The sequence below is a fragment of the Pimephales promelas genome, chromosome 16, assembly GCF_988280905.1.
Source record: "Pimephales promelas chromosome 16, fPimPro1.hap1.1, whole genome shotgun sequence".
NCBI lineage: Eukaryota > Metazoa > Chordata > Actinopteri > Cypriniformes > Leuciscidae > Pimephales > Pimephales promelas.
The window spans coordinates 24,322,857-24,336,295 of NC_142784.1; the positions used below are offsets into that span (position 1 = coordinate 24,322,857).

The 13,439-nt window shown below is 36.4% G+C and overlaps 1 protein-coding gene across 1 annotated transcript; it reads right to left on the reverse strand.

The window, feature by feature from the left end:
• Positions 1-656: 656 nt before the first annotated feature.
• Positions 657-13,026, reverse strand: tbcela (tubulin folding cofactor E-like a). Its single transcript, XM_039670596.2, has 9 exons — positions 12,718-13,026; positions 11,184-11,373; positions 9,950-10,122; positions 9,679-9,818; positions 8,442-8,623; positions 6,191-6,447; positions 5,929-6,055; positions 5,480-5,596; positions 657-4,442 (listed from the first exon to the last, which is right to left on the reverse strand). Exons 3-9 carry the CDS (start codon positions 10,089-10,091, stop codon positions 4,124-4,126), a joined length of 1,284 nt encoding a protein of 427 aa, XP_039526530.1. The 5' UTR covers positions 10,092-10,122; positions 11,184-11,373; positions 12,718-13,026; the 3' UTR covers positions 657-4,123.
• Between the last annotated feature and the right edge of the window lie 413 nt (positions 13,027-13,439).

Below are 13,439 nucleotides of genomic sequence, written 5' to 3' on the forward strand. Positions count from 1 at the left end.
TCTGTTCAATCAAATGCTCTCTAAAATCTGAAGCATCCCGCCTCCTACATTATAAATACTGTAGATGCTGAAGCTGCGGCTAAAATTGGTCATTTGTTCTCACGAACATTTACAATTTTCATGACACATAATGCACTTTATAGGGGACAGGGAACAATTCAGACAGTGTCAATATATGCTTTCCATTGGGGCGAATAGTCTTTAAAGTTTCATGTTAGTGTCACATGAATAATATTCTACATATTCTAAACCCCCCAAATACTACCCAATATCTAAACTTAACAACTATTTATTAGCCATAATAAGGAGTTTATTGAGGCAAAAGTCACAGCTAATAGTTAGTTAATAGTGAAAATTGGACCCTAAACTTTAAGTGTGACCCTAAAAACTATTAAACAACACTTTAACATATATTAAACAATGTTTCTTGAAATAATGCTGAAAAAGTAAAATAAAATAAATATTAAACAAAATTAAATAAGTTTAAATTGAAGTAAATGTAAATAAAAAATTAAAGCTAAACAGAAATAACTATAATAAAAATTAGAAAAGCCAATTACAAAATTACTCAAATTAAAATGACAACTGAAAATATACAAGAAAACAAATTCAAAATATTAAGAAATATTATAATATTACACAAAATAACACTGTAATGGCCGCCAGTAAAAGTTTATTTTCCCTAATCCTTTAAGCCATTCAACTCTCAAACAGACAGTAGATACATAAGTGTGCACACATGTTGCTAAATCAATGGAATAAAACACTCACAATCGGATACAGAATAATAATACAATAATGGTGTGATGGTGTGCAACTAAACTCGAAGTATATGTATTCATTACAATAACAGGTCTAATGGATCCATTAGAAAAACGACTTGCTGGAATTCACATCCCTTTGACGCCTAACAGCCTTTTACGCACCTAACAAATTAACTTAAACTTAAACTGCTAATGTACAACAGTAAATGTAAATTGAGAGAGACACATTTTTTTTAAACTACACTCAGCACAAAACACCCAAACAAATAGAGAAAAATAAATGTAAAATTAAAAATAGACAAAAAATAGTGTACTGTCACAGATTGAAAAGTAAATGCAGTGAATCCCACTTGGTAAACATCGTCTTCAGTGGTAAATTTAACAATTTTCATCTTCACCCTCCGTACGTGTCAGTCACTGTTTAAGTGGCATTACCTTCCTTCATGGTAGTAAAACTGGAATATTAATAATGGATAGGAAAATAACATAAAATAATTATGCAAAAGAGAAACACTAATATCAATAGCATGTCCTGTGTGGCCACAGAACATCAAATATTGATATTCTAAAAGGGAATTTTCTAGACAAAGACAGTGCTTCATTCTGCTTTAATGTTTAATTAGGGGGTCACAGGTAAAGGCATTGAGAGTGATACAAGGCATTTAAGAACCTTCATATTATATATATATATATATATATATATATATATACATATATATATATACATATATATATATATATACATATATATATATATATATATATATATATATATATATAATCTTCATCATCTTTCATCCCCCGATCAAACAATAACCCTTAAATTACTTCTACAACTATAGGAGATCTGATTTTAATATTATACGTTCCACTTCAGTATAAGTTATACACATATAAGTCTCTATTAAATCTCTGTTTGATTATAAAATGATAAAGATCACATCTTAATGAAGAGTATACGTAATTATTTATGTCTAAAACCTGAAATGTTTATTGAGAAAAAGCCTTCAACATTCTCAAACATCTTTTTACACTTTTATATATCGGTACATAGTAGAAAATGTAATCTACTACCTAACAATTGGCAATAAGTGTCAGTATAACACAGGAAACTGACAGTTACGCCGAAATGATCTCAGTGCTTTTCCATTCAGTCCATCCTTCGAGTCATGCTATATACTGTATATGTGAAATAAAATGGCAACAAAATAGGTTTTATGCCACTTTTAGTTGCTAAACGGGGGATTTTGTTGAATTAAGTTTGACAAGCATGTAAATTGGTCCATGCACTGATTTGATCAAAGTACCAGGTATAAATAAATAATTTGCTGGTTTCATACTGTATCTCAGAATAAACATACTACTTTCGCCATCGGAAACAGTCTCGCGTTGCACATTTCAACACACATTTTAGTCAAGCTGCAGTTTAATTAAAGTGATAGATTACAAAGAAATTAAAATTCAGTCATCATTTACACTCTCTCATGTCATCCCAAACCTGTATGACTTTTTTTTCTTGTGCAGGAACACAAAAGGAGATACTTTGAAGAATGTTGGTAACCAAACAGTTTTGATTTACCATTGACTTCTCAAAATATCTTCTTTTATTTTCCACAGAATAAAGTAAGTCATACAGTCAGGTTTAAAACGTCATTATACCATGTTGGTAACACTTTACTTGAAGGGGTGTGCATAAGACTGGCATGACACCTTCATAACCATGACATGACATATGTCATGAATATGAAATAGGGTTTATGCATGTTCATGACAACTGTCATTAAGAGTCTTACGCTCATTAATGACATTTTGAATGCAAATATGACATTGTTTAAGATGTCTTTGTTATGACATCTAAACATAAAATTAAGTTAAACTGTCATTGTGGTTGCCTTGAGGCCATTATAACTGTGTCATGAATATTTTTCATGATCTCAACTACAGTGGTACAAATTGAATTTGTCATTAAAATGTTATAATGACTTCATGACAGCCAATGTCAAAACCAACCACCTTACAGTTTAATGTAATGTTAACCAATTAAACTAGGTGTGAAAATTAATCTGCTATGTCATGTTTATGATCATGACAGGTTGTGTTGTCTTAGTAATGTCAAGTTGTCATGACAAAGACACTGGCAGGTTATGATGTATTGGTTTATGTCAATGTGTCATAACCAAGACATCTCAAACAATGTCATATTTGCATTAAAAATGTAATAATTGAGTGAACTGTTGTCATAAACATGCATATAACCTGTCATGGTTATGAAGGTGTCATGTTAGTCTTATGCACACCCCGTCAAGTAAAGTGTTACCTAAATGTTTACAGAAGTTTGATTTTTGAGGGAACTATGCCTTTAATTTAACACATTATTTTATACTGGCCTGATACAGTCTTAAACCATGATTGGTTTACTACTGATTTGTTTGGTCATTAATAAATAACACCAATCAGTTAAATCACACTAAATTCTGCACATAATATTAATGTTAACAATCTTTGGTGGACTGTGTTGACTTTTTTCCACTTTACAGATCTATTTATTCTGAAAATAAAAAGTCAAAATCAACACACTCCATAATATGGACATCAGTGAAATAAGAACAAGCACTTTTACCAGTGCATGCTTTGTCTTAGAGTTACAAATTTCAGCACTCACTTCCAAACCAACCGAGAAAGTACTAATAGAGATTAGACATTAAAAAGAAACAAAATAAATACCACAATTAAATTGTACAGGCATGCGGCTTCGCAATTCTCCTCTTGATCAATCAATCAGATTCTAAAAAGGCTCAAATGAACTGAATATTTAAAAAATATTTGTGAATAAGATGTTTCGCAAATATTTCCTAATGTGAATCAAGCACTGCCCATCTACAGCATAAAAGGCCTGAGAGTCTTTTGCGTGTAATTACTGGATGACACAGCATACGACACACATCAGCACGCAATGATTATTCATGATCATCAGCGCAGTGCAACGTTTTCTTTCAGCTCTAGGTGATTGTCTTAAGATCTGTAAAAAGCACATCCCGGGCTGCCAGAGCCCTTAGCTGTGCTTTACTTAAAAATAAACGGGCCTTTGAAAATACAGGGGTGCTCGTGAAGTCTAAAGACAAAAACGCAACCTTTAATAACAGCAACGAAACCAGAGGTGCACACCAGTCAGTGTGTTTCTTATGACCGCGTAGTGACATGACACATGAAGTGCCGCTTGAGTACAACTGAAGCCCCAGCCCGTTCTAGGAGTTTTCCCCTAAAAGACAGTCCCAATCACTCTGTGGAGCTTAGATAGCGCTAGTTCAAAGCCGATTTGGTTATTTAAATATAGCATTCGGTGATCTTGGGGAAAAGACTTATTTTTTTTTGGGAACTACCAGGATCTCATCCCCGTCTTGAATGCTATAGGAGTGCAAGGCCAGTGCGCTGTACTTCAACTCATCGGGGCCGAAGGCAGTGCCCTTGTCGATGTAGTAAAGGCGCATTTTGCTGGTGGGGAGCTGCACCACAGTCTTCAGCTGCTTCTTCAGCTCTGCGACAGTCTGATCCAAACGGATGCTCACCTGCTCCACTTTGTCTTCATAGCGCACCTCCACTTTGGCGTGGCAACGCGGTCGCAGGTCGATCTCAGCCAGAGGAGCCAGTTTCCCATATTTGGTCACCAAACAGTGATATCTTCAAAACAACATACAAATACATAATCTGTATTCAGCTTTCCACTACATGGTCAAGCCAAAATAATACCCATTTGAGTTTTAATTTGAGTAATTATATCTGAAAATAAAGAGCAGTCGAAAAAAATACCTCCATTGTTAATTTTAATCTCTAATATTATAGTAATGTACCAAATTAGAGGGTTCCCTGTATGTAGTTTGCAGCATCTGTATCAGCTGAGAAATTTAGTATCAGTGCATACTCCGTTACCTTCAACCCTAAACCTTGTTTAGCCTTACCAGAGTTTCATAATTAAAATACTTTTAAAAACGGAGGAAAAACAAACTTACAAATCAATGTAGTACGATCTGTATGCCTTATCACTAGGTGGCAATAGAGAATCTTAAAAAAAGCAAGGAAAGTGAAGTAGAAGACCGGTACTGACATCAGCGATTAGAGGGAGGTGCTAATTGGCTGTTTTTATTGTAGGGGGCATAATTTGTAGTTGGGGCATAATATGTTGGTTTGTAGTACTGTGGGATGCAGTCGTACAAACTTGCAATGGTTCGTTTCGCCATTTTTGACTGAGCTGTGACACGACAGTGAGACACCAATGACTCGTAACACGAGCAGAGGACCAATCACACCCGGACCCTCCCCTTTCACACACATAGGCCTACACTGGTGGACACGCTAAAACAAAAACAAATTTGCAGGTAATACACACATGACTAGACTAGTAAAAAACTTTATCAAAAAAATATTAGAGTGATGGATGATGCTGAATACTGGAGTACTGGCTGCTTAAAATTTTGCTTTGCCATCACAAATGCATTTTTGATTAAATAAATGCAGCCTTGGTGAACATACGTAAGAGACTTCTTTCGAAAACATGTAAAATACATACTAACCATAAACTTTTGATTAGAAGTGTACATTAAGATACTTTTAAAAATGAGGGGAAAAGAAACCTAATCGACTAAGGTTAGTGGATGACTAATCAGCCATCCTGACCCATCCACACAATACACCCTGATGATTTCATGTCTAAAATTTACCTGTGAGGCAGATCCTCCTCTGAATAACCCAAGTGATAACGGATGAAGAATCTCTCAGCGTCCTCTCTCTCGCCATCCGTAACAACACTCCCATTCAGGTTGGTCACTGATGGCAGCCTGCAGGTGAGTGCAATTAGATCATCTCATCAACATTTCTAAAGAATAACTATCAGTTTCTAATGAAGCTAAAGAAATCGTTCCCCCCAAAATAATAATTATTTACTCTATCTTCGTGACATTCCAGACCAGTATGACCGTTTTTACATCAATACAATGGAAGTCAATTGTCACTGAACTGTTTGGTTATCATCATTCTTCAAAATACATTTTATTTTATGTTTTCAACAGAAGAATCTAACTAAGTCATATAGGTTTGGAAATTGGAATGACACAAAGGGCAGAATTTAGATATTTGGGCGAACTAACCCTGTTATACACACTGGACTTACTGGGCTATCATTAGACTGCGACGCTCCATGCTCGTGTAAGCCTGAAGTAGAGGAATGCCTTGCAACCTCACCTCCTCCAGTTTTGGCAGAAAGTTTAGCTTCTCAATGTCCTCCCATTGCTTAAGTCCTGAATCACACAAAATTATAAGAAAAACTACACTGTAATAAAATAGTAATAATGCTAAATTAAGCACTTACACACATGGTATGATCATACAGACCCTTCCAGCATTTTTCAACACTGTCACTATCAAAATGATACCTGAGTTGTGCAGATTGATGCTTCGTAGGTTAGGGAAGAGCCGCTGAAGGATTTCTCTCGAGTCATGAATGGAGCTCAAGTTGTTGTTGGCCATGACCAAAGTGTCCAGTGCAGGGAACATGGAGCCAAATTTTCGAACTTCATTCCACTCATGGAGATTGTTATCTGTGATGTGGAGCAGACGCAGTGTGGGGCAGGGCATGGCAGCCGGTGTCACAGTGGTGTACTCATTAAGGCACAGGAACAGCTCCTCAAGCCTGGACAAAACCAATCCATATTGGTGGAGAGCTCTCATACCAAGGATACCGTCATTAAATGTCATGGATCAGATGATATTTGGGATAAGCAGTCTTTTCCCCTAAATGTTAAATGATGACATTTCATTAGGTCAGGTGTGAAACAAATGAAGCAAAGAACTGGCGAAATGGACCATGGCCATGATCTTTAAAGGGATCATATGATACTTTTTTTAATGTTTTCCTTTATCTTCAGTGTGTAATATATCTGTTTGTGCATGTATATGATCTACGAAGTTACAAAGCTCATAGTCTTCCACAAAGTGATTTATTCTACTCCAGACCTGCCTAAAACACCACGATCCAGATATTACTTCCTCAAACGTCCATGTCACAAAGTAAAATATTAGCATAATGCCAGGCAAAGGTATGAGCAAAGAAAGAAGGCGGGGTTTCAATGAATTTAAGTGTTGTTGGCATGTTTGGATGAGAAAGCAAAACCGCTATTGCTTTCTGAGGTCAATCAGAGGTTAGACTTATTTGTTCCAGAGCAGTACAACCCAAAAGTTTGCTTGTGCATTACGCATCTAACAGAGGACAGCTTCCTAAACCTATGAAAGTACAACGCAGGCAATAAATAAAGACTACTTACCACTGAGAACCTGCTCAAGTCGTGCTTACAAAGTTGGTTCCGATCAATCAACTTGATCATCCGCATTTTCAGAACCTGACTCGGGCTTGAACTGATACGGTAAAACCGACGACATTATTATTAACTGTGTTTACAAATGCTTTAGAAGTCTTGGAATCTGAAGCTTGCAATTATGGTAAGGGGTGTTTACACACTTGAAGTGTGGCCAATCACAACGCACTGGTCAGCTGGCCAGATGGCCAATCGAAGTACTCTGAGCTTTACGGAAGGAGGTGCTTTGTAGAAATCAGGACATTTGAGTCAGACTGGCAAAAGAGGAGGTCCAATAATAAACAGTATGGGAAAAATATATATATTTTAACATTAACGCATATTAACCTTTGCTAGTATACCCAATAATCAAAATATGCAAATTCTGTTCACAGGATTGAATGTACACAGCCATTAAAATACTATTTATGTACAAAAAAAAAGATTTAAAAGGAAGACCATAATTTCTAAAATCTCAAACTAGCTAAAGCAATCAATACTACACACCAGGGTTCCTCAAATCCAGTCCTAGAGGGCCAATGCAGAGTTTAGTTCCAACCCTAATCAAACCCATCTTCAGATGAGTTTGATCAGGGTGTGAAATAAACTCTGCAGGACAGTGGCCCTCCAGGGCTGGAATTGAGGAACCCTGCTATACACCAAAGGCGCTTTTCCACTGCATAGTACAGTACGGTTCGGTTCGGTACGTCTCACTTGTGGTGCTTTTCCACTGCATGGTACGGTACAGTACGGTTCGCTTCAGGTCGCTTTAAATGGTACCTGGTCTGTTGAGGTTCCAAGCGTACCGTACCGGTACTAAAATGTGACGTGAAACACTGCAGATCACTGATTGGTCAGACAGAATCGTCATTCCCTGCGTCACTACTAGCGTCATTGGATTTGCGACACGAGACACGAGACACTTTTTTTTTTTTTAGCAGTATTTTTGTTTTGCTGCCATCAGCCTCATTTTAAACACATTTTTCCGTCTAGCAGTAAAAAAACTACCACATACCGAGAATCAGGAACACCATCCCCTCGATAGTCTCCATTGTTCCTGTGTTGTGGGTTTGAAAATGTGGCGCTTTTAAGATGATGTCATGGCAGTAGAGGCGCGCGCAAATAACGATCAGTCCCACACACTTTGAAGGGGTACTACTGCGGTGGAAACGAAAAGCGATCCGAACTGTTCCGCCCCGCGTCGAAGCGTACTGAGCCGAACCGTACCGTACTATGCAGTGGAAAAGCGCCACAAGTATACCTTCACTATCTGTTATAAAGGATGCCAGTCTATTTTCTTTTCAATAATGCAGAAGCATTAGGAGTGACTCACTCAGGCATTTCTTGTGTGAAAGTGTGCACCGTGTCCCAGGACACTTGGGTATTGTTAAGAACGAAGCGGTGGATGCCAGAAAAGGCCTTAGCGCAGCCTGGATCTAAGACTGCATCTTTTAGCTGATTAGAGCTGAGGTTCAAAAACGCCAGGTTCGGGATGTTAGAAACAATCTTGCTGATCTGGAACAAATTAAAGGGTTAAAACAAGGGTTAAAATCATTTAACCATTCTTCATGTCATTTTTAAACCTGTTATGCTATGTTTTTTTTTCCAGTGGACACAAAAGTTAAAAAATTGAAAGAATCGAAATTCATTTGCTATACAATGGTAGGTAAAAATATATACACACCACACTTCAATTTTTTTTAAGAAAGCAAGGATGCCTTAAATTGATCAAAAGTGACAGTAAAGACATTTAAAATGTTACACAAAATTTCTATTCAAATACTGTTGTAATACTATTCCACAATATTAATTTTAAACTGTTTTAACTGTAATTTTGATCAAATAAATTCAAGAATCCAGAATAATTTTTTTTGGCACAATTTCCACAAGATATTATGCAGCAATATATATTATGCGAAGTGCATACAAATAATTGAATACATAGCTAGCCGTGGATTATCCCACTTATACCATGGTCATTTGCCAGCATTGACAACTTAAAGCTGTTATTAATGTTTGCAGAGCAATATTTGACCGGAAGGGTAAAGATGGCGGTTATTTTCACCACCTATGACTCGTTAGATCAAGCATTCTTCCTGCTTTGAATCAGTACTGTATAAAATTACATGTATTTCAATACATTTATTTGAATTCATCATCTATATATAGAGAGAGATGCGTGTCAATTACCTGTGTCTGTTCAGCGTCTCTCTCTTTTAACAACGATTCTTAGAGTTTCATTACTTCAAAACCAGTGATGTTCTGTTAAGTTGTGCGCAACACAATCTCTGAGTGACGCGTGTGTGCTTCAAAGAAATCCGCTTAGTTAGCCTATAGAACGGTGATTAAATGGACTTGGAACTACCTGTGCATTCATAGTTTTATTACACAACAGAATCGAGTATTCAGACAGACCATGGTATACAGAACAATGAGAGGGTGAGTAAATGATGAATGTTCATTGTTGGGTGAATTATCCCTTTAAATCTTTTTTAAAAAATTTTTTCCATTTGAATCTGTATTATAAAATAAGGAAACAATGAGATCCCCAGATCAACTGACTTCCTCACCTCATACCAGTCTTGGAGTTTGTTGTGGGACAGATCAAGTTCCACAACATGAGCACAGAAGGCAGCGATCTCTCCCTCCTCTCCTGCATGACTGATTCCACTGCCATTCAAAACCAGAACACTGGGCAGGTTCAGACGGTCTGAAGGCAGATTGACCACACAATTAATGAACTATGAAACACAGCAACAGGATAGAGCTGTCAAAGTAAACACTAAAATCACCAAGGAATAAACCTTACATAACTTGTTTTTAAATTAACCCAAGCCCAACCTTTCATAGGTGATCCCTGTGGTCCAGATGGCACAACCACGACACCCATGCCTGGACCCCGACGGCAAGGAAAGTTCTCCGGGCTGTACTTCTCACTGATCGCCTGCATAAAGGTGCGGCCTTCAATCTCAGAAGCTTCCATTGCACTGTCCCAAGCCACACACCTTATGCAGCTGTGGATATACAATTATCAAAATGTTAAAAAAAAAAGTGTGATAAAAAAAAAATATCAAAAAAGTGTGTATTGTTTTCCCAATTCTAAATAGTTCCAAGTTCAATGTGCAGAGATAGGCAATCCATTTGTAGATTGATTTCCTAAAACAGTGCTTTCAAAATGGTGACTGGGGAGCCCTACATTTCAACTTCTATCTCAAACAATGGCGTGAGTTTAGGTGGGACTACCCGTTTGTTCAAATGACCCTGAACTAGCCTTGCATTGCAATGAAATGGTCAAATTATCTGATATTTAAAGAAACTAATAGACCTTGCCATAAGGCCAAGAATTTATAGGGGCCATAAATGTATTATTTCCTGGCTTGATTTTTGTTATTGCATGTTTGTTGAACCACATGACTTCCATTTGGCCAATAAAAGTTTTTCAAATATTAGAAGGATAGTTCACCCCAAAATAAATTCTGTCATCACTTACCATCAAGTTGTTTCAAACCTGCATGAATTAAAGTAGTTTTGTCAATATATAACATATAGCAACTATATATACTGTATACATATATAAATCTGCCAAATCAAAGTCATATGATACAACTAGTGCAAATTAGTTAATGTTTTTATTTATATATTTTATATAGCTGTAATTTTTTTTTTTTCAGATTTAGTCCTTTTAGAGCTTATTTATTTCAGTTAGTTGAACATTTCTTCTACACACTTTCTTACTACAATTTTAGTTAGATCCTAAATAGCACAATAATGGGTGTTATGCCTTGACCCATGTGCCAGACAATCTCAAGCGGTTCAGTTAAAGATATAGTCAGAAACTGCAGTCCTCTGGGTAAAAAATTCCATTTTTAAACAGAGCTGGCCTAGATTTAACCATCTGCTGGCTAAATAAATCATGTTCTTTGCTGACATGAAACCAGCAGCTTTACTGAGCACGGCAATACTGGCTTATACCATAAAATATGTTAATCCACTGATAACTAAATATGTCTGGTGAATATGTTTTTTCCTAAATTAACTAGTATAAATATGAGAAGCTTGAGTTTGAAGGGCTCACCTGTTATGCGATTTATCCTCACAGGTTCACAGTCCACAGTTACAGCAGTGTTGTAAATATTTATTATCTTTACTTTTACAACAAAAAGTTAATTATCCATTGAGAGTCAAGGCTCAGTGGATAAACGTGGCTGCAGACCAGCAGAGAGACTGCTCAGCGTCCTCCACACTTTTTTAGAGATACCAGCACTCTGTAGAAAGACGACACCAGGTTAGCAAGAAGGACAGACAACTGATTCACCTTCAGTTGTAAGCACACTAATCTGACTCAGCCAGTTTCTGTTTAATTCAACACACTCAATATCTGAAAAACCTAACAATAGTTATATCACATAGCAGGTTTACAGACTTAAGGAAAATACAGTGTCAAATTACAAGAACAAGGGCTGTTTTTTTTTACATGAGACTTAGGCCTAAACTTTACTTTACTTTGGCTGAAAATAAAGAATACAATCAATGATAAAATTATATTTTATGAATTACATGATTAGATATGCATCAAATTATTTAGGCATCTGCAATAAATTGCCCGATGCAATCCTTGCCTTATATATATATATATATATATATATATATATATACGTATACTGTATATATGAAGAGTTCAGATGCAAAAGCCTCTAAATGCCATTTGAAATTTTCTTCTAGAATGGTCATTTTTATCAAGCTTGTATATTTAAGTTCAGTAATTTCACTTAAATGGCAATTAATAGGTAATCTTCATTGCCATTTAAGTGAAATTACTGAACTTAAATATACAAGCTTGATAAAAATCATCATTTTAGAAGAAAATTTCAAATGGCACTTAGAGGCTTTTGCATCTGAACTCTTCATATACACACACACACACACACACACACACACACACACACACACACACAAATGTATGTTGTATGTGGTCTTGGACAGTGTTGGGTAGATTAAAGTGAATATAGCCAATACATTTGATATATTTACATCAATTTACCCAACTCTGTATCTTGCATTCCTACATTTTAAAACACGCGACCATTTCCAAACCATCACATGACAATAAGCAATAGCAAAGTTATAAAGGTGAGACACCTTCATTTGTGATTTTATGAATGCAAACAGATAATTTATAATTATCCAATATGAATCTAATTAGAGCTTTTGCTTCAGAATACATATTTCAAAGCTGGTAGCACTACTCGCCAAAACAGACCACTAAACGTTAAATGTTAAATGACTCGAAATGAGAATGCAAGTCATGTCAAGAGGTAATTCAAAACCAGTAAATTAAGACATTTACATTGTTCCTGATGAAGACCTGAGGGTCGAAACGTTGCCTTTTAATAAATCCTTAGGATCAGTAATTTTCAGTGTGCGGACTTCTCATTTCTGTTTTTGTTTATAACACTTAACGTTAGTTGTCCTGCGCCTGAGCCCAGTCTGGGTGTTTGGGATGTGCCCACCATTTTTGTATTTTTTAACACCAGTAAATTACCATACTTCTGCTTATCTGTAGCTAGCTTGAAACGAAAACATCCCTCCATCATCACAAAGTGTCTTACATTGAATGAGCAGCACCTCGAAGAGATTTAGGAAAAGACGCTGTAACGTTAATTCACACCGACTCGGTCAGTTCATCCACGTCATTACACTTAAAATCCTGCACTTTGATCGACAGGCTGTTACAAGTCGCTCTTGTTTTTGTTGATAAATCTCTCACGCTGACCCTATTGTCACGGAAGTGGCGTCACTACAGCTGTGTGCTCGTGACGGGACCGTTCAGTTGTGTACCAATACTTGAGCGCCCTCTCTGGCGGAGTGGAGAAAAGCGGACAATATTTACCGCTCTACAACATTGTACATTTATAGATTGAGATGTTTGCATGTGTTATTTTATAATATGTAGAAAACGGTAATGAATCATGGGGTGTTGAGAGTCCGCTTATGGCACGGCACCCAATCTAAACAACAGAAGCATCTTTCATAACAGAAGTGGTATTTCAGACTGATCAATGCTTCCACCTAGCGGAATTAAAACTTCTCACAAGGGGTTGGATCCATGCATTTCCATAATTTTTAAACAACTTTTAAGAAATCCATTATATTATATCTAACATTCTGGATATTTGTGCAGAATCTCAGGTATGCAGTAACCAACAAAATAAATCACAAACATAAATTTCAAATGATGAATAATATAACCAACACCATTATATATATATTTTTTTTCTTTGTTCATCTGGTGGCAGGTATAACTCAAATGCAACAGCCAATTAAAATATAA

Coding starts and splice junctions, on each gene's coding strand:
- tbcela (XM_039670596.2), bottom strand. CDS start 10,091: ATGGAAGCTTCTGAGATTGAAGGCCGCACCTTTATGCAGGCGATCAGT. Junction 6,448..8,441: donor TTCACACAAGAAATGCCTGA/GTGAGTCACTCC, acceptor GGTTTTGTCCAG/GCTTGAGGAGCTGTTCCTGT. Junction 6,056..6,190: donor CATCAATCTGCACAACTCAG/GTATCATTTTGA, acceptor TGTGTGATTCAG/GACTTAAGCAATGGGAGGAC.